General features: G+C 47.4%; 1 protein-coding gene across 2 annotated transcripts in view; it reads left to right on the forward strand.

Annotated features, from left to right (window-relative positions):
- CASKIN2 (CASK interacting protein 2) overlaps window positions 1-21969 on the forward strand; it is a 126242-nt gene that overhangs the window by 54625 nt on the left and 49648 nt on the right. For both annotated transcript variants that reach the window (XM_073608176.1, XM_073608177.1), the window contains exon 3: window positions 20115-20166. In XM_073608176.1, coding sequence (XP_073464277.1) covers window positions 20115-20166 — 52 coding nt within the window. The remainder of the gene's footprint in view (window positions 1-20114; window positions 20167-21969) is intronic.

Genomic DNA, 21969 nt, shown 5'->3' on the forward strand with positions numbered 1-21969 from the left:
GTTCCTTCACTAAGGTTCTCTAACAAACCTCTGAGGGCTTCACAGAACAGCTGTATTTATTCTGAGATTAAATGACACACAGGTGGACTCTACTTACTAATTAGGTGACTTCTGAAGGCAATTGTTCCACTGGATTTTAGTTAGGGGTATCAAAGTAAAGTGGTGTGAACACAAATGCACACCACACTTTTCAGATTTTTATTTGTAAAAAATTTTGAAAATCATTCATCATTTTCCTTCCACTTCAAAATTTATTTGCCACTTTGTGTTGGTCTATCACATAAAATACTTTTACTTTTTTGGTTGTAACATGACAAAATGTGGAAAATTGCAATGGGGTATAAATACTTTTTCAAGGCACTGTATATTAGCAATGGTGATGATCAGCAACTAATGGTAGGACTGTAATAGGGTGGTGGACAATCTGACAGAGAGGGTCATTAACTGACTAGCTATCACTGGCATCGCTAGTGACACTAATACAGTGATCAGTGATAATACTGTACTAGTGAGACTGGCTGGGAAGAAGGTAACATCAAGGGGCAATCAAGGGGTTAAGTGTGTGCCTAACAAGTCTAATGTGTGCTGCTTTTACTCACAGATGGAGCTGCTTTTTCTCCCTGAACTCAGAGTTGATTTCAGAGAGAAGAAACAGCCAGATCAATCTGCTGGGTTTGTGTTTGTCAACACAGAACTCTGTGCTGTAATTAGCCACATCCGATCAGCAGGCCAGCAGCCATAATAATTGGCTGTACCCTGCTGACAATGTCAGAGGTAAAGTGAATTGCCCATGAGTTAATGGGGCTGCCCCATCTCTACAAAATTGGACAAAGAGGAGTCTCTCCCCTGGGACTTTACTGCAGCCAAGTAAGAACAAATCAGAAATTTATCTATAAAAGGTTACATTTTATTTGTACGTCCAGTAAAATATATATAATAAAAAAACTCTGGTCTCTTATGCATCAAAGATTGAATTTGGAACACCTTCGTTACAGTAAATGTATAGGAGCAAGAGTATCTTGGAATGAGAAATTTCTTATAGTTCATCAGACTCCCAACGCATTTCAACTAATGACATAATCTTCATCAGGGGATAATGGCGAAGGTGCCTAAGCAAACAAACAAGAACAAAAAATAGAAACGCATAGAAAGATGACATTCATGCAATACGCCAGGTAAATCATAGCTCAATGCTTTTCGTACTTGCATTGAATACCAGCGTAAAGCGTATACAATCGTGTTTTGCCTTGAGGGACTCCCAAGTCCATGGACCGGGCAGCCCCATTAACTCATGGGCAATTGGATGAGGGTCAGACCTCCATGGACTTGGGAGTCTATCAGGGCAAATTTCTTTTAAACACAATTGTATACTCTTTACTCTGCTAATCATGTAAGTGCCAAAAGCATTCAGCTATGATTTACCTGGCGTATGTTGTGGCGTACCAGGAAGTACGTTGCGGTGCCCGATTGTGCCTCTACTGTGTGCGGGGGCGGCAAGTGGTTAAATAAGATATGTGGCAATATGTATTGAATAGACTCCTTTCCCTGTATAAACTCTCCATCCATTACCTATACGAAGATCTCCATGAAGACAGTTCTTGAAACAACCAACATTTCTGATTGTAAAGGGCTTATAAAATCCTCCTCTTCACAGGATAAACCCTCCCAGGCTAAACCTTTGCCAGCTGTATAGTGACATGTCAGAGTGGGACTTTGCTGTGATTGTTGGGCAGGAGATCACACCATAGTCACCTTAAACCTGGAACAGTAAAACACTGTTGTGCTCTAAGTCAACTAACCACTTTGCTTACGTGAGCTGGCACAACTTCCGCCTAAAACAAAAAGTCACTTGTCTGACTGCACTGTTAACCTAAAAACAAAAAAAATGGTGGCGATCTGCGATTTTATTTATTTTTTTAAATTTTTTATTTTTTTGCGGGACAGTCACTTTGCAGCAGACAAATATGACCCCAAATGACACTTTTTGGGGACCAGTGACATTATTACATTGATCAGTGGTATCAACGTAAAAATGACACTGGCAGGGGAGGGGATAACACTAGGGGGCGATTAAGGGGTTAAGTGTGTTCCCTGATTGCGTTCTAACTGTAGGGGGGATGGGCTACCAGGGACATGACAGAGATCTCTGTTCACTGTTCCCGATCAATGGGAACAGAAGATCTCTGGCATGTCATCTGGCAGAACAGGGAATCGCCTTGTTTACATAGGCAGTTCACCGTTCTGTCTCTGTACACCGCAATCACAGGTCGCCAGCGATCAAGTCCTCCGAAACCCACGGGCACGCTCGTGGCAGGCGCGCGCCTGCTATCTCCTGTGCAAAAACCGGCGTACACCTACGGCGGTTTGTGCAGGAGAGCTGACCTGCTGCAGTATAATGAGGGCGGCTGGTTGGCAAGCGGTTAAACCTAATTCCTAATTCTTTTTTTTGTTTTGTTTTGTTATTTTAGTTAAAAAAAAAACAAAACAAAAAAAAAACATGTTTTACTTATCTGTTCTGTGTTGAGGCTCTTTCACACGGGGCAGATCAGTGATGATCCGCCCAGTGAACATCCGCTTGCTCAGCGGGGATACCCGCTGAGCAGGAAAATGACAGGACACTGTGCAGCGACGGACCTGTCAGAGCGCCGCTCTCCCCTATGGGGGATCGGATGACGACGGACCGTAGAGTCCGTCGTCACCCGTTCCGATCCGAAAACGGATGGAAAAGTAGGTTTTTCCTCCGTTACACTTTTTCGGATCGGAGCGGGTCAGATGTCAGCGGACGTTCATCCGCTGACATCCGCTATTCCATAGGGATACATGTATGTCTGTTTTTCATCCGAAAACGGAAGGATGAAAAACTGACATACGGATCGTCCGTGTGAAAGAGCCCTAATGGTTTTGCACAGAGCAACCCCAAACTTCCTTTTCTGGGGTCCCCCCGCTGGCGTTCCAGGCCCCTCCTCTTCAGCGAGTGCCCCCAATGAAAGCCAAACGTTGCCTACATCCAGTCAGATGCATTAGTAGAAAAGTTTATGAGCCAGGATTTCCATGTTGCTCTGTTTTCCAGTTGACTCAGTGACTTGGATTTATCCCAGTTTTTTGCCAAATCTGGGGTAAATCTGTATATGTGTAAACCTTGAGGTCAGAACGTTTATTAGGAAATACCTTTTATTCAAAGATATCTTCCTTCCTTCAGTAGTCGATGACCAAGTCCACCGCTCAACTTGCCAATGGCAAACCTGGACCACAAACAATAGACTGAACAGCGCACAGCAGGGAGCTGATTGTGTTACCTACAGCTGAATATCCTTGGAAAAATAGCTTTGTACTTCAAGTCAAAGGGCAGACATGTAGGAACAGGAGATGTGGGATGTACACGAACATCCTGTGCATGGATCAAATACAAATATCAAGTGTGAGCTCATGGAATGCACTACACCAGATAAAAGTTCTGCACTACACCAGGGAATGGAGCACAAAGCATAATGTGACAAGCGTAGCCGCTGTAAACAAGGAGAAGATCTGAGAGGAAGTGAAGGATGTCAGACGCTGCTTACCCTCTTTTCTGCTTCACTGCCCCTCTGATTCTCCCTGTGTTTATCATATTAAAGGAGTTGTGCACATACAATGGTATAGACTATTTATAACAGGTAGAACAATGCAGGCAATAGAACTGCTTTTGCTTAGTTTCAGAAATAATATTTTTACCTTTTTTAACAAGTTCTGTCATGTGACCATGCATCTCTTCTTCCTGATGGTGGGGGTGGGCTTACTTGACCTGTATTCCATAGTCTGTTCAGTCTGGGGCAAGATGCAGGCTGTGATTGGAAGGGGGTGTGTTTGTGAGGCAGCCTGTGATTGGAAGGGGATGTGTTTTCAAGGCAGGCTGTGATTGGGAGGGGGTGTGGGCCGGAGGCAGACTGTAATTGGGAGGGTGTGTGTGCCAAAGGCAGGCTGTGATTGGGAAGGGGTGTGTGCCAGAGACAGCCTGTGATTGGAAGGGGGTGTGTTCACGAGGCAGGCTGAGAATGGGAGAGGATGTGTGCCAGAGGCAGGCTGTGAATGGAAGGGGGTGTGTTCGAGGCTGGCTGTGATTGGGAGAGGGTGTGTTCACGAGGCAGGCTGTGATAGGGGGGGGGGGCTGTGTGCCAGAGGCAGGCTCGGAGTGGAAGGGGGTGTGTTTTCAAGGCAGGCTGTGATTGGGAGGGGGTGTGTGCCAGAGGCAGGCTGTGATTGGGAGGGGGTGTGTTCGCGAGGCAGGCTGTGATTGGGAGGGGGTGTGTTCGCGAGGCAGGCTGTGATTGGAAGGGGGTGTGGACCAGAGGCAGGCTGTAATTGGTAGGGTATGTGTGCCAAAGGCAGGCTGTGATTGGGAAGGGGTGTGTGCCAGAGACAGCCTGTGATTGGAAGGGGGTGTGTTCGCGAGGCAGGCTGTGATTGGGAGAGAGTGTGTTCGCCAGGCAGGCTGTGATGTGGGGGGTGTTTGCGAGGCAGGCTGTGATTGGGAGGGGTATATGCCAGAGGCAGGCTGTGATTGGGAGGGGGTGTGTGCCAGAGGCAGGCTGTGATTGGGAGGAGGTGTGTGCCAGAGGCAGGCTGTGATTGGGAGGGGATGTGTGCCAGAGGCAGGCTGTGATTGGGAGGGGGTGTGTGCCAGAGGCAGGCTGTGATTGGGAGGGGGTGTGTGCCAGAGGCAGGCTGTGATTGGGAGGGGGTGTGTGCCAGAGGCAGGCTGTGATTGGGAGGGGGTGTGTGCCAGTGGCAGGCTGTGATTGGGAGGGGGTGTGTGCCAGTGGCAGGCTGTGATTGGGAGGGGGTGTGTGCCAGAGGCAGGCTGTGATTGGGAGGGGGTGTGTGCCAGAGGCAGGCTGTGATTGGGAGGGGGTGTGTGCCAGAGGCAGGCTGTGATTGGGAGGGGGTGTGTGCCAGAGGCAGGCTGTGATTGGGAGGGGGTGTGTGCCAGAGGCAGGCTGTGATTGGGAGGGGGTGTGTGCCAGAGGCAGGCTGTGATTGGGAGGGGGTGTGTGCCAGAGGCAGGCTGTGATTGGGAGGGGGTGTGTGCCAGAGGCAGGCTGTGATTGGGAGGGGGTGTGTGCCAGAGGCAGGCTGTGATTGGGAGGGGGTGTGTGCCAGAGGCAGGCTGTGATTGGGAGGGGGTGTGTGCCAGAGGCAGGCTGTGATTGGGAGGGGTGTGTGCCAGAGGCAGGCTGTGATTGGGGGGGGGGGGTGTGTGCCAGAGGTAGGCTGTGATTGGGGGGGGGTGCCAGAGGCAGGCTGTGATTGGGAGGGGTGTGTGCCAGAGGCAGGCTGTGATTGGGGGGGGGGGGGTGCCAGAGCAGGCTGTGATTGGGAGGGGGTGTGTGCCAGAGGCAGGCTGTGATTGGGAGGGGTGTGTGCCAGAGGCAGGCTGTGATTGGGGGGGGGGTGTGTGCCAGAGGCAGGCTGTGATTGGGGGGGTGTGTGCCAGAGGCAGGCTGTGATTGGGAGGGGTGTGTGCCAGAGGCAGGCTGTGATTGGGAGGGGTGTGTGCCAGAGGCAGGCTGTGATTGAAAGGGGGTGTGTTCATGAGGCAGGTTGTGATTGAGAGGGGGGGGGGGCTGTGGTGGCTAGACAGACAGATACAGGCATGCTCTGTGTCTGCACAGTGTCCTGTACCTCTGAATGGCCAGCCAAAGGATGAGAACTGCATATGCTAACACAGATCAGCTTCTGTGTATTGTGGGGTCAGTTTAGAAGAAGGAAGGAAAACTGGTAGGATCAACCAGGCACTTCATATGGAAGTACTAGAAAATGACAGACTACGATTTATAAAATACACACATCTTCACATACATGAAAAATATATATATATATATATTTAGGGTAACCTACATTTCAAATTTTGCATTCAGGTCATTCCTTCATGCTGGTTCTTTTTTATAAATCACTGAGCACAGCGCAAACAGTAGAGAGGGGCACACATACACCAGGGGGGAGATTTACTAGAACTGGTGCATCTGTGCATAATAACCGGCTTCCACTTCAGCTTGCCGACCGTCTCACACGGATCTACGTCGGCAGAAGGGCACGTACAGGCCCTCTTAATCCTCTTGTATTTTATTGTATCATAACTGTATTGTCTCCCTTTTATATTGTAAAGCGCTGCGTAAACTGTTGGCGCTATATAAATCCTGTATAATAATAATAATAATAACGTACCTGTACGTTGCCCTTTGAGAAGCGGTTTGCGGGTGTGCGCGCCTGCCGTGAGCTCCGTGAGTGTGATCGTGGGTCCCATGGACTCGATGTCTGCGGGGATACCTGCGATCGTCTCACGGAGAGGAAGAACAGGGAAATGCTGATGTAAACAAGCATTTCCCCGTTCTGCCTAGTGACAGGACACTTATCACTGCTCCCTGTGATCGGGAGCGGTGATCAATGTCGTGTCACACATAGCCCATCCCCCCCCAGTTAGAATCACTCCCTAGGACACATCACCCCTTCACTACCCTCTAGTGGTTAACCTCTTCACTGCCAGTCACATTTACACAGTAATCAATGCATTTTTAATCGCACTGATCGCTGTATAAATGTGGTCCCAAAATAGCACCAAAGGTGTCCGATCTGTCCGCCATATTGTTGCAGTCACAATAAAAATCGCTTATCGCCGCCATTATTAGTAAAAAAAAAAAATTTAATAAAATTATCCCCTATTTTGTAGACGCTATAACTTTTGCACAAATCAATCAATAAATGCCTATTGCGATATTTTTTTTTTTTTTTTTAACAAAAATATGTAGAAGAATAAGTATCGGCCTAAACTGAGGAAAAAAAATGCTCTCCACTCCAAAGAAGCTGCTGGCAGGACTATTTGTGACTCCCTGCCAGCGCACCGCTCCAGTGTGAAAACAGCCGTTTTTTTCAGGCGCTATACAGGTGCTATTTTTAGCGATGTTGCGCCTGAAAAACGATGGCAGTATGAAAGGGGTCTAATAGAAGTCAATGCAAGTTGCCTGAAGTCTTCCGTGGAGCGACTTGTTTCTCCGATCTGGGAAGCCTGCCAAGTCTGAGAAAAGAAGCAAAGAGATGCAATGGGCTTTATTTACGAAAGGCAAATCCACTTTGCACTGAAAGTACACTTGGAAGTTCAGTCGCTCTAAATCTGAGGGGTAGATCTGAAATGAGGGGAAGCTCTGCTGATTTTATCATCCAATCATGTGCAAGCTAAAATGCTGTTTTTAGCGGTTGTTGCAATATTTTATGTCACACGGCATTTGCGCAGCGGTCTTTCAAGCGCAATTGTATTGGAAAAAATACACGAATTAAATTTAAAAAAAAACTAAAACGGGAAAGTTAGCTCATTTTTTTTTTTTTCGTCGAAAAGTTTTGATGACCTGTTTTTGTGTATTTAATATTTAAGATATAGTTTGTTTTTTAATCTAAATTTATACATACAAGTGAACTGATTGGAGGTTTGTTTTGTTTAATAAATGTTTTTAAATGTAAGAAATTTTCTGTATCACTTATTACTTAAAGCGGGGGTCCACCTATCTATCGTTTTTTTTTTTTTTGAGTTCATTCACAAACTTTTCTTCTCAGCATTACATACTCACATATTGTGTGTAATATGTCCGCCTGTGTCAGATTTCGTCGGAAAGAATAACTTATATTATTCACTGCAGGCGGTTTCCATCTTCATTGTGGGCATTTGAAGCCCACAAGCATTTATTTCCTGGATGTGGTGAATGCTGTGCTCCCAGCATTCACTGCTCGTTCCCGCACATGCTCAGTGGCATCCTGGGAAGCCTGAGACTAGCTCCCAGGAGTCTGGGAGAGGCTAGAAACACGCCTACTCCCACGGGAGGAGAACCAGGAAGTGCAAAGAAGAATAGAAAAGTAAAAGGTAATTACGGCGATTTAAATTTTTTTAAACGGCATGTCAGCATCTAGGCAAGGAAGAGAATACATACAGATATTGTTCAAAATTTGGGTGGAACCCTGCTTTAAGGCTGCTTTCCCACTGGAGCGGGTATGCGTTGACGGTAAAATGTTGCTAGTTTTAGCAGCGCTTTACCGTCATTTTAGCGGCGCTATTTGGCTGCTAGCGGGGTGCTTATAACCCAGCTAGCGGCCGATGAAGGGGTTAAAAGCGCCCAAGTAGCGCCGCTGCCGAAGTGATTTACAGGCGCTTCGGCAGTGGTGCTCATTCATTTCAATGGGCAGGAGTGGTGGTATACACCGCTCCAAAGATGCTGCTTGCAGGACGTTTTTTTAACATCCTGCCAGCACATCGCCTCAGTGTGAAAACACTCGGGATATCACACTGAGACTGCAGGGGAGCCGTTTTGCAGGCACTTTACAGGCGCTATTTTTAGCCCAAAAGTGCCTGAAAAACGCCCCAGTGTGAAAGGGGTCTAACTGTTAGATTTTATGAGATGAAGGGGGAAAAAAATAAAAAAATCGGCCTAACATATCGGCTCAAAAAAAACGGCATCATATATTGGCCATTGCGTGAACCCGCACCAATGTCTGTGAAATCGCCCCCAAAGTTGTAATGAAATTCGGGAATGAAATCGCAAGAGTTCAGCTGAACTCGCACAATTTCAAACCCGCCTCCAATGTGAACGTAGGCTAAAATATGGAGGCTGGTTGGTTTACTATGCACAGCTGTTTTAGATTCTGTGTGCACTAGTTTTAGTAAATCTCCTCCCAGGTGTGTAGGGGCATATATAATAATAAAAATAATAGTGTATATTTTGTACAGTTTTTCACTTAAACACTTGCTGTGTAATTTTTTTACATTTAACGCTGAAGTTTAGTAATATATTTGGGGGGATACAGCACCATGCACATTAGGAACGTGTAATGGTATTATACAGGTATCTGCACCCCCCTGAAAGGTGCCAATTGTGGCACCGGAGGGGGGGGGAATCCAATGAGCGGAAGTTCCACTTTAGGGTGGAGCTCCGCTTTAACTACACTTCCATGACACATTGGGGGTTATTTACGAAAAGGCAAATCCATTTTGCACTGTAAGTGCACTTGAAAGTGCAGTCGCTGTAAATCTGAGGGGAAGATCTGAAATGAGTGGAAGCTCTGCTGATTTTGTTATCCAATCATGGGCAAGCTAAAATGCTGTTTTTTATTTTCCCCTCAGATCTACAGTGACTTTACTTCCAAGTGCACTTGCAGTGCAAAGTGGATTTTCCTTTAGTAAATAACCCCCATAGAGTTTTATGACAGCATCTCCTCTGCCCATTCACAGAACTCATTGTGTGATGCATTGTAACAACATTTCCCATACAAATTGCACACCACTAACCTGCATGCAGTTTGGCCCTTTAATGTCCTGCTCCAGCCAACTTTAGTTTTGGATACAGTAGGGAAGGCTTAGAACACCTGCCAGGTTTTTATTGCTATTCATTAACCAGCTGGAATGATTTTTTTTCACTCCAGTCACCAGAAGAAATAGGGTGAGTAGGTGTTTCAGATAAGTTCCTGTCCTGTCTTCCCACCAGTGGTCCTAACACCAGTATAGTTAGTAAGGTTGAATAAAGACACCAGTCCATCCAGTTCAACCTGAGTGAGTGTGTGTCTACAACCCTGACCCTTGTTCCTAACCCTGTACATTGCACACTCACATCAGTCCCTACCCTCAATCCAAGGTCCCCATTCATATACTAGGGCCAATTTTGGACAGAAGCCAATTAACCTACCAGCATGTCTTTGGAGTGTGGGAGGAAACCGGAGTACCCGGAGGAAACCCACGCAGGCACAGGGAGAACATGCAAACTCCAGGCAGGTAGTGTCGTGGTTGGGATTCGAACCAGCGACCCTTTTTACTGCTAGGCGAGAGTGCTAACCACTGCACCACTGTGCCGCCCTACAGAGACTCTAACCCTTTCTTACTCTATTCTAGACATTTGAATAGAGATGGGCTTTAAAGCCTATATCAGGGGAAAGTAAAAACCCTCCCTTGAGTGGGACTGCCACTCTCCTTTAATCCTCTACACCCTGCAGTGGACTGTCCCTCTACATTTTCCTACATGCTCTGCATTGGACTGGATGTCACAGGTCATTGGGCTGCTAGGGCATGGGGGAAAATAGGCACTGGTCTTTCATCCTGGAGGCAGCCTGCGGGAGTGGTGGATTGGGTAAGTTTTCATTTTTTTTTCTGGTCTCCTAAAACAGATGTCTTCAAAGTTTCTAATCAAAGGGCCGTTTACTGTCCTTCAGACTTTAGGGGGCCGGACTGGCCAGTGAGAGTCGAAAATGTGTCGGCATCAGTGGGAGTAAACTATGTCCCAACTTTGTATTTGGGGAAGGAATAGTGCCTTATTATTGGTGTAATTGGTAGGAATAGTGTCCCATTGGTGTGAGTGGAAGGATCAGAGCCCCATCAGTGGTGCCAGTGGAAGAAATGGTGCCCTGTTGTTGGTGTGAGTGGAAGTATTGGAGCCCTATCAGTGGTGCCAATGGAAGAAATGGTGCCCTATTGTTAGTATCCATGGAAGGAATAGTGCCCCAGCATTGGTATCAGTGGGAGGAATGGTGCCCCACCATTGGTATCAGTGGGAGGAATGGTGCCCCAGCATTGGTGTCGGTGGCAGGAATAGTGCCCCACCATTGGTGTCAGTGGGAGGAATAGTGCCCCACCATTGGTGTCAGTGGGAGGAATAGTGCCCCACCATTGGTGTCAGTGGCAGGAATAGTGCCCCACCATTGGTGTCAGTGGCAGGAATAGTGCCTCACCCACCATTGATGTCAGTGGCAGGAATAGTGCCCCACCATTGGTGTCAGTGGTAGGAATAGTGCCCCACCATTGGTGTCAGTGGTAGGAATAGTGCCCCGCCATTGGTGTCAGTGGTAGGAATCGTGCCCCGCCATTGGTGTCAGTGGCAGGAATCGTGCCCCGCCATTGGTGTCAGTGGCAGGAATCGTGCCCCGCCATTGGTGTCAGTGGCAGGAATCGTGCCCTGCCATTGGTGTCAGTGGCAGGAATCGTGCCCCGCCATTGGTGTCAGTGGCAGGAATCGTGCCCCGCCATTGGTGTCAGTGGCAGGAATCGTGCCCCGCCATTGGTGTTAGTGACAGGAATCGTGCCCCGCCATTGGTGTCACTGGCAGGAATCGTGCCCCACCATTGGTGTTAGTGACAGGAATCATGCCCCGCCATTGGTGTCAGTGGCAGGAATAGTGCCAGATTGTTGGTATCAGTAGGAGGTTAGTGGGCCGAATAAAGGCAAGCAAAAGTCTGCAGTTTGGAGATCACTGCCATAGAGTAAAGGAGCAATTCATCCTTTGCATTGCAGGGGCAGTCCAATACAAAGTAGAAGCTTTTTAACTTACTTTTACATTTGGATTATTTACAATAATGTATAAAACATATTTTCAAAACTTGAGAACGAATGTATAAAAAAATAGGATTTTTGCTTCCATGGAATTTGCTGGTAACTGAGCGGAGATGGAATGTTGTCCATTTCCTTTTGCCCAAACCTCAGTGCGGCTTTGTTGTCGGCCAGCATCGGACATCATACATGAGGTCATGCCGCTTACTGTCTGCACTTTGTTTTTATTGCTCTCATTTTTCAGTTTCATGCTGAAAAAATAAAAATCCGTGGCAAAGTAGTGTTCTGTTTGCTTTTAAATCCTAACTGTATCCAGTTATATGAACACTTCCACTGCTTATCCTATTGGTCTGGGTGCAGGAGAACTGAATTCTGGGAAAATGTTCCTAATCAGATTGTGGGTGTGGGGGGACCTACATATTCAATTGTTCTAGTGAATCTACATCTCTGAGATAATATCCTGCTGTATAAGTGGAAAGCTGGTGTGATGACAAATCCTTCTGAGCAGTTACATGACCCCTTTCCTGTCCCAGCCCTGCAGACCAATGGGTGACACCCTTCTACTGGCTGCAGACTACAAGCCTTCTACAGAACACATCCTAACTCAATGACTTTCAGTGTGCTAAAGCATTGCGTGACATAAACGCTTGTCATTTGTTTTCTTAACTTTTTTCATACTTTCTTACATATTAGCACTGCTTGTCTCCTGCGGCCACTTTCTGTCTACATGTACACCAGCAATGGCTGCGTGGTATTTCTCATGTAGGTGACGGCAATGGAACATGCCTGTGCAATATATGTCAGAACAGCTGCTTGTAGTATCCATTAAGAGAATGAGTGACAGAGGGCGATAAGTAATGGAAGCAACTGGGAGACGGCATCAGACCATTGCCATCCATTAAATGGAAGTGCCTGCACAAGGACCTTTATGACACGATCACCTGCTATTTTTTTAAAGCAGTAATAAAGCCAAAAACAAAAATGTATGTAAGTTGCAATTTTAAATTCTTTGATGTGATGGCTGCATTAGTTTTCTTTTTTTAAGGTTTTTTTTCTCTGTATTTTCACCTGGCGATCCTGCCAATACGTCTCGTATTTTTTCAACTTTCTATAACCACTTGCCTCCCACCCACCATACTTTTATTGGGAGCATCTAAAGGCTCAGCAGCGTACTGGTACGTCACTGCGCACATGTGCACTGGCTCGATCCTGTGGACGCTACACACTCTCACAGCATTTGGTACTCGGCTGCTGTGAGCTGCCAGGGTATCATGTGATTGCTATGACCAGTCATAACGATCACACGATTATAATGTAATCAAAACAGTCATGATTGGCTTCCATTCATGACTGTTTTGCTTACTATTATGATGCTGTGATTGGCCCACAGTGATCACATGGTACCTGGCCCAATCGCAGCACCCTGTCCAATGTGATTAGCTGTAGCCAGTCACAGCATCACAATAGTAACATCCATCATTCATAAATGAAAGCCATTAATGATGGCTAAAACTATTGCTTATAACAGTAATCATTAGGGATGTACCTAAATTTCGGCGGCCGAAACATATGTTTCGGCCGAAAATGGCGTTTTCGGCACTTTGCTAAAAGAGAAATCACGCCGATAATGGCGCAGAAAATGGGGCGGGGCGCTGTCCCTGGTGCCACCCATTACGGGGGTGTCATTCTGGCGCGGCGCACCGCTATCCTCTCCTCTCTTCTCCTCCTCCCCTCCCTCCTCGCCGCGATCTGTGTGTCACGGAGCTTAACTACACAGACCGCAGTAACAATGTCCCGCCTCCTGTGACAGATGGCACACTGATCCAATGGTGGGACATTAAATCAGTGTGACGTGATTACAGGAGGCGGGACATTGTTACTGTGACCCGGGCAATTCAAATGCAGCTCCGTGACACATGGAGATCGCCGCTCTGATTCGGGAACTGCCAGGCTACATGACGGGCACTGGTAAGCTGCATGATGGGCACAGGCAGGCTGCATCTTATAGGCAGTTATATGATGACGCTGTACTGCACCGGTGACCGGATGTAATAAAAAAAGGATTGTGAAAAAAAAAAATTTAATTTCGTAATTTTCTAAAAAATTGTGACTTAAAAACTCGCCATGGCTCTTACTAAATACTATAGACTGTCTACTTTCCAAAAAGGAGTTATTTGGGGAATATCTGTACTGTGCTGGCATTTTTGGGCCTCAAGAAATTTTATATAGACCGTTGGTACATCAGGATTGATCGGCTTCTCAGATATATATGTGTGTGTGTGTGTGTGTGTGTGTGTATGTATGTATATGTGTGTGTATGTATATGTATATGTATATGTGTATATATATATATATATATATATATATATATATATATATATATATATATATATATATATATATATATATATACACATATATATATAATTATATATATAATCTATCCTAGTTTGTGGACTCTATAACTTTCCTACAGACTAAATAATATACCCCGATTTGGTTATTTTTACCAAAGAAATGTAGCAGAATACATTTTAGGCCTCATGCACACGAGACGCTGGTGCAAACTCTGCTGAACACATGTTTTTAAAAGCTGAAACCGGCATTTAGAAACGCCAGTTTTGCCGCGTTTGCATGCCGTGTTTAGCCGCGTTTTACCGCGTTTGCGTCTAGAAGCGTCTGCAGAGCAGAGAATTACATTTTCTGACCTGACCCTGGGGCCCCATATCTCTGGGCCACTTGGTGCGAGGATCCCCAAATTTGGTATGCAAACACAGTGGACCTAGCACTACAACATATCCAAATTTAGCACCAAGTGGCCCCGAGATACGGGCCCCAAAGTCGGGTTGCAAAATGTCAAGCACTTCTGCAGCAGAGAATGACATTTTCCGACCTGACTTTGGGGCCCCATATCTCAGGGCCACTTGGTGATAGGAACCCCAAATTTGGATGTGTTGTAGTGATTGGTCCACTGTGTTTGCACAACAAATTTGGGGTTCCTAGTACCAAGTGGCCCTGAGATATGGGGTCCCAAAGTCGGGTTGTAAAATGTTCCTTTAAAAACACTTATAAACGCAAACGCGGCTAAACGCGGTACCGGCATTTAGCAGTGTTTGGCGTCTGAAACGTGGAAAACTTTTGCGTCTGAACCCATTTTTTTTTGCTTCTGGAAAACGAGGTTAAACGCAACTGCCTAAAAACGCCAAAAAACGAGACTGTGTACATGGACACATAGGATAGCATTGAATGGGTTCAGGGGCAGTTGAAAAAAGTGTCCAACTGCTTCTGAACGCAAGTTTAACAGCGTCTCGTGTGCATGAGGCCTAAGGCCTAACTTTATGAAGAAAGATTATGTGTTCGCAAACTTTTATAACAGAAATATTCAGTCTTTTTTCATTTATATAATAAAAAAACCCAGTGGTAATTAAATGTCACCAAAAGAAAGCTCTATTTGTGTGAAAAAGTGGTAAAAATGTTATTGGCATACAGTGTTGCAATTGCCAGTTAAATTAGCGCAATGCTGAATAGCAAAAAAAAAACAGACCAACCTCTCCAGTTACAGGGTTGAGACAAATCATTTAACACTTTTAGGGGTGCTTTTATTTATGTATGTAAAACCTTTATCCAAAAAGGAAGAAAAAAAAAAACAGTTCGCTTTAACTGCTTATAAAGTATTAGTTGAAGTTCAGCTTTAATTAGTCAAGTCCATCTAAATCTGCTAGTGCATCAAACACTATATTCTCCCCAGACTGACAATGCTGCTGTCCAAAGGTGTCTCCATTTCTCCTTCATCCAGAATGTAGACAACCTAAGTCAGGAAATGTGTTACTAGCAGGATCACCAGGTGAAATAAAGGGAAAAAAGTGTAAACAAGAAAACGAATGCAGCAACCGCATCTAAGGATTGGTAAGGTGCAATATATAAAATCTTTCCTTTTGGGTTTAATATTGCTTCAAAGTGATTGTAAAGGCAGAAGGTTTTTTTCATCTTAAAGCGCTTGTATACCACTGGACTTCTTTTTTTTTTTTTTTACACACCCTGCAAAGTAAAGGCATAATGTGCTAGTATGCATCGCATACTAGCACATTATATTAAACTTGCCTTAAAACGAAGCCCTCACGCGCCGAGATCTCAGAGCTGCAGTGGGTTCCCATCTTCACCCCGTCTTGCTTCCGGGTTCACAGGCTCCGGATCTGTGACTGGCCAGAGCCACCATGACGTCACTCCCGTGCATGCACGCGGGAGCTGACGATTCTGGCACGGCTGGCCGTTCCTTCAGAGCGCATGCACCAGTGACGTCACTGGCTGTATGTAATGTAAATATCTCCTAAACTGGCACAGTTTACACTATTTACACTACCTATAGGTAAGCCTCATCAGTGGCGTCACTAGGGTTAGTGTCACCTGGTGTGGTAAAACATGGTGTTGTTCCACCCTCTCAGTACAGACCCCCCCCTCCACTAAGAATAGACCCCCCTCCCTCAGTACAGACCCCCTTCTACACCAACTATAGTTCCCCCTCAGTATAGGCCCCTCTCTCCACTAAGTATAGACCACCCCCCTCCCTCAGTACAGACCCCCCCGCTCAACTAAGAATAGACCCCCCCTCCCTCAGTACAGACCCCCCTCTCCACCAAGTATAGTCCTCCCTCAGTACAGACCACCCTCCCTCAGTATAGACCCCCCTTCCTTCAGTCCAGACCTCCCTCCACTAAGTACAGGCCCCCTCCCTCAGTATACACCCACCTTTTTCCTAAGTATAGACCACCCCGCTCCCTCGGTCTAGATCCCCACTCCACTATGTACAGACCCCCTTTCACTTAATGCAGACCCCCCTCCACTTAGTACCAACCCCCCCTCCCTTAGTACAGACCCCCCTTCACTAAGTATTAGGGGTGCACCGAATGGGTTTTTTGGTGCCAAAACCGATACCGAAAATGAAAAATACACTAGGCCAAAAACCGATACCGAAAATGACCGATACTGAAAATGACTGTTTTTAAAAAATATTTTTATACAGGAGATGGTCAGAGACTGGGGACATAGTACTGGAGATGGTCAGAGACTGGGGACATGGTACTGGAGATGGTCAGAGACTGGGGACATGGTACTGGAGATGGTCAGAGACTGGGGACATGGTACTGGAGATGGTCAGAGACTGGGGACATGGTACTGGAGATGGTCAGAGACTGGGGACATGGTACTGGAGATGGTCAGAGACTGGGGACATGGTACTGGAGATGGTCAGAGACTGGGGACATGGTACTGGAGATGGTCAGAGACTTGGGACATGGTACTGGAGATGGTCAGAGACTGGGGACATGGTACAGGAGATGGTCAGAGACTGGGGACATGATGCAAGAGATCAATGCAGCCTCACCAGTGCCCTTCAGATGCAGCCAGCCTGTGTCCCCTGTGCAGCCAGCCAGCCTGTGTCCCCTGTGCAGCCAGCCAGCCTGTGTCCCCTGTGCAGCCAGCCAGCCTGTGATCCCTGTGCAGCCAGCCAGCCTGTGATCCCTGTGCAGCCAGCCAGCCAGCCTGTGATCCCTGTGCAGCCAGCCAGCCAGCCTGTGATCCCTGTGCAGCCAGCCAGCCAGCCTGTGATCCCTGTGCAGCCAGCCAGCCAGCCTGTGATCCCTGTGCAGCCAGCCAGCCAGCCTGTGATCCCTGTGCAGCCAGCCAGCCAGCCTGTGATCCCTGTGCAGCCAGCCAGCCAGCCTGTGATCCCTGTGCAGCCAGCCTGTGATCCCTGTGCAGCCAGCCTGTGATCCCTGTGCAGCCAGCCTGTGATCCCTGTGCAGCCAGCCTGCCAGCCTGTGATCCCTGTGCAGCCAGCCAGCCAGCCTGTGATCCCTGTGCAGCCAGCCAGCCAGCCTGTGATCCCTGTGCAGCCAGCCAGCCAGCCTGTGATCCCTGTGCAGCCAGCCAGCCAGCCTGTGATCCCTGTGCAGCCAGCCAGCCAGCCTGTGATCCCTGTGCAGCCAGCCAGCCAGCCTGTGATCCCTGTGCAGCCAGCCAGCCAGCCTGTGATCCCTGTGCAGCCAGCCAGCCAGCCTGTGATCCCTGTGCAGCCAGCCAGCCAGCCTGTGATCCCTGTGCAGCCAGCCAGCCAGCCTGTGATCCCTGTGCAGCCAGCCAGCCAGCCTGTGATCCCTGTGCAGCCAGCCAGCCAGCCTGTGATCCCTGTGCAGCCAGCCAGCCAGCCTGTGATCCCTGTGCAGCCTGCCAGCCAGCCTGTGATCCCTGTGCAGCCTGCCAGCCTGTGTCCCCAGTGCAGCCAGCCCAGCCTGCCAGTGCAGCCAGCCCAGCAAGCCCAGCCTGCCAGTGTCCCTAGTGCAGCCAGCCAGCCCTTGTCCCCTGTGCAGCCAGCCAGCCTGTGTCCCTTGTGCAGCCTGCCAGTGCTCCCAGTGCAGCCAGCCCAGCCTGCCAGTGCTCCCAGTGCAGCCAGCCCAGCCTGCCAGTGCTCCCAGTGCAGCCAGCCCAGCCTGCCAGTGTCCCCAGTGAAGCCAGCCCAGCCTGCCAGTGTCCCTAGTGCAGCCAGCCAGCCTTTGTCCCCAGCCCAGCCTGCCAGTGTCCCCAGTGCAGCCAGCCCAGCCTGCCAGTGTCCCCAGTGCAGCCAGCCCAGCCTGCCAGTGTCCCCTGTACAGGGGAAGAGAGGGAAGAGAGGAGAGCAGCCGCCGCCTGTTTGATTAGAGCGCCGGGAACATCACAGCTTTCATTTCAATAGCTGTGTGTTCCCCGCCGTGTGTGCCATCATATACAGCCCCTTCCCCTTGTCCGGGGAACTTTGATAGACCGATCACCCGTCCAATCCTGGCATGGGTGATCTGTCTATCAAAGTGCCCGGACAAGGGGGAGAGGCTGTATATGATGGCGCGCACGGCAGGGAACACACAGCTATTGAAATGAAAGCTGTGATGTTTCTGGTGCTCTAATCAAACAGGTGGCGGCGGCTCTCTCTTCTGCGGTATACGACACCCCCGTAATGGGCAGCACTGGGGGCAAAGCCCTGCCCAGGCCCCGCCCCATTTTCGGCTCCATTATCGGCCATTTTTCTCTTTCGGCAAATTGCCGAAAAGGCCATTTTCGGCCGATATGTTTCGGCGGCCGAAATTTCGGTGCATCCCTACTAAGTATAGTCCCCCCTCAGTATAAACCAACCCCTTCCCTCAGACTTGTCCCCCCTCCCTTAGTACAGACAAACCTCAGTCCAGACCCCCCCTCCACCAGTATAGACCCTCCCTCAGTGTAGACCCCCCTCCCTTAGTACAGACCCCCTTCTCCACTAAGTATAGTCCCCCTTAGTACTGACCACGCTCCTTCACTATAGATCCCCTCCCTTATGTCTAGACCTCCCTTACACTAAGTACAGACCCCCCCTTACACTAAGTACAGAGCCCCCCACCCCCCCTTACACTAGGTACAGACACCCCTCCCCCATCTCAGACCTCTATAGGTCTTTTACTATAGGTAAAAGTAATGTGTGGAACTTTACTTCCACTTTAATGCATTCTATAAAAAGCCTTCTGTGTTCAGCAGCCCCCCTTGGCCCCTCTAATACTTACCTGAAGTCCCTCCGATCCAGCGATGTTGCACAAGAGACTCAGCTGTCCAGGACACACTCTCCTCATTGGATGAGACTGCGGCAAAGCACCATTGGCTCTTGCTGCTGTCAATCAAAGTCAATGAGCCGATGAGGAGAGAGAGAGGGAGTGGGCGCGCCACTGCTCCGTGTCTGAATGGACACGGGGAGCTGCGGCTCAGCTCGGGTGCCCCCATAGCAAGCTGCTCGTTGTGGAGGCACTTAACGGGAGAGAGGGGCCAGGAGCACCGAAGGGGGACCCGAGAAGAAGAGAAAAATCGTGACTGCTCTGTGCAAAACCAATGCACAAAGCAGATAAGTACATGTTTGTTTGTTTTTTTAATTTTTATTTGTTAAAAATAAGACTTTAGTATCACTTTAATGAAGAGCACATAAAAAAAAATGACTTTTGTAATTACAATATTACATTAAGGCTTATATGCAGTGGGTGCTCAAATTCCAAACGGGTCACTCCCTGCATGGAGTTTGCATGTTCTCCCTGTTCCTGTGTGGATTTCCTCCGGGTTTTCGGGTTTCCTCCCACACACCAAAGACATGCTGGTAGGTGGATTGGCCCCCTAGTATCTGTATGTATGTGAGATAGGGACCTTAGATTGTAAGCTCCTTGAGGGCAGGGGCTGATGTTGGATATACTGTATGTAAAGCGCTGCGTACATGGTTGGCACTACATTTATCTTCATAATAATACTATTTTAGTGATTGGGTTTCCATATACTTTAAACAGTAAATTGCTGCACATGGCCGCCCTGTTTGTCTGACCAAGCACGCAGAGACTGAGTAGAGACCTTCTTTCTTGTCTGAAAGCAGCGGATACAATTCAGTCTGTGTATACAAAATGCCAACAATTTCTATGGAATGTGAAGCAGAACAAAAATGCCATTTCTCTGCAGTATGAAGAGAGGGAGAGATGCATAAATAACGCAGATTGAAGAATGTTATTAGAGAGACAAGGGGCAGTGAAGAGCTGGAATAGAGAGAAGCAGAAGTCGCTCAGAACGCATGGGGCAGGTGCTGCTTTGTGCTGTACCCTCCACATTCCGTAAGCCGTGTTATTTGTGTTTGAATTGTTGGCTGCTCAGAGACTTGATTGGCCTTTACATTATATGACGTTATTACACTTTTTTTTATTTGCTTGCTTTGTAAGTGCAAAGGATAATAACCAGCTTATTCTTTTACTTTCAGAGCTTCTTGGATCAACCAAAAGGTTAAATGTAAATTATCAAGACAGTGATGGGTAAGTAAACACTTGAAAGATAACCTGACTACAAAGAGTGTTTGCACATGTCCAAGCACTCATCTGTGGAATGCTAAGAGCCCCAATACAATAGGCCTACTGCTAAAGTTTTGGAGATTTAAAGAATAGAGTGGAGAGGGGTTAGAACCCCTATCAGGTCTTATTGCTGTCTGTTTCCCCACTGGGAAGATTCATCCTTTCTATTTGTCCTGGTAACCAGTGTTGCAAGGAAGAAAAATCCAAAATTTAGCATTTTCGACAGTACAGGAGCAAATGAGACATGAAGTGACAGATGTTTGGGAGGGATTTTGCTCAATTTAGAGAGATTTCCTCTTCCTTCCAGTGCAGGAAGTGAAGGGAAATCTCTCCAATGGGAGGCTAACGGGGGTTTTATCTATTCCATACTCTGAACTGTAAAAAAGGTTTGGCTTTTTGAAAAAAGGAACCAAAATCACAGATTTCTACTGCTAGTTATTAGATAAATGCAGCATGATTTAAAGGGTCTATTTATAATAGATTTGTTGTCAATTCACACTACGAAAGTTTGTTGGACAATTTATGCTTCTGTTTTTTTATAGCATTAATCCCTTTACAAATGCCCAAATATGCGAGCCAGCAAAAGGTGGGCTTTAACGCCGACATGACACACATATGCGTTGCTGGGTGGCTGAGTGGGCTTACTGCGTGCTCCCAGCACAAGGACTGAGATATTGAAGACAGCTCTCAGTCTTGGCTAAAGATCGGTAGCTGGTGGGACCGGCTTACGATCATGTGACCACTATGACATTGGTCACATGATCGTCAATCAATCCTGCCCCTGGGTGTTTCGAACTGTTTAAAGGGATGCCGGAGGGAGGGAAGGGGTTAGGCTATCATTTAGGGCAGGGCTTGACAAATTTTCTTTGACTCTAGGAGCCAGCTAAAAAAAAGTTAGGAGTTTGTTTGTTTTTTTTAGCGTAGCGTGGGTTGTCAGCGCACCCGTAGGAGAAAGAGGTGTCCCCAAGGGATAATATGGGCAGAAAACCAGTAAAGGATAGTATTGAAAAGGATGCAAAATGTATATAAAAATTAACAAATTTTAAGGTACAAAGTAGAAAAAATGCAGAAGTTTATAAATATCTTAAAAACAATCAAAAAGCACAAGATCGCAAATGCAAACATACAGCTACTAAATGCTGCAGCAAACGCTTGGAAAACGCAGATGCTGCAAGGCCACCTTACATGTTTCGGAAAAGACCACAAAAAGATCAATTTCTCTTTATGATGAATGTACGTCCTTCTTCAAGGGTTTAGGTAGAGTGTATTGTTACATTTAAATCGGAGATGTTCTTTTAAAAAAAAGATGGTACACAGCACGTATGCAGGCGGATGAGGTCCCACATCCAAAGCTCCTTTTTAAGGGGTCGTTTTATGAACAGGGGAGTACCCCAGCCAAAAGGGGAGTTCCATCACCCCATTCAATAGGTGTAACGCATATAACAATTTTCTTTTTGTATCAGAAGTCTGGGATGGAATGAATGACTCCACAAGAAGCCGAGTGCAGCAAGTCAGAGCTCACAGGAGCCACCCAAAATGGGTATGGAGAGTGCAGGTCTTTCTTTCAAATGGATCTCAGCATGTCCATATCAGAGAAAATTGCCTCGGCTGTGTAGCGCACCCAAGGCAAGTGACGTGTCCCAGACGATTGCAGGGAGGGAGCGGGGGAAGAGGTGATCTTCCTTCCGGCTCCGCGGCGCCAGGGGAGGAAGTGAGAGCTGGGTGCCTCTAAAAACAGAGTACCCGCTCCCCCCCCCCCCCCCCAAA

Source organism: Aquarana catesbeiana, linkage group LG12, assembly GCF_042186555.1.
Source record: "Aquarana catesbeiana isolate 2022-GZ linkage group LG12, ASM4218655v1, whole genome shotgun sequence".
NCBI lineage: Eukaryota > Metazoa > Chordata > Amphibia > Anura > Ranidae > Aquarana > Aquarana catesbeiana.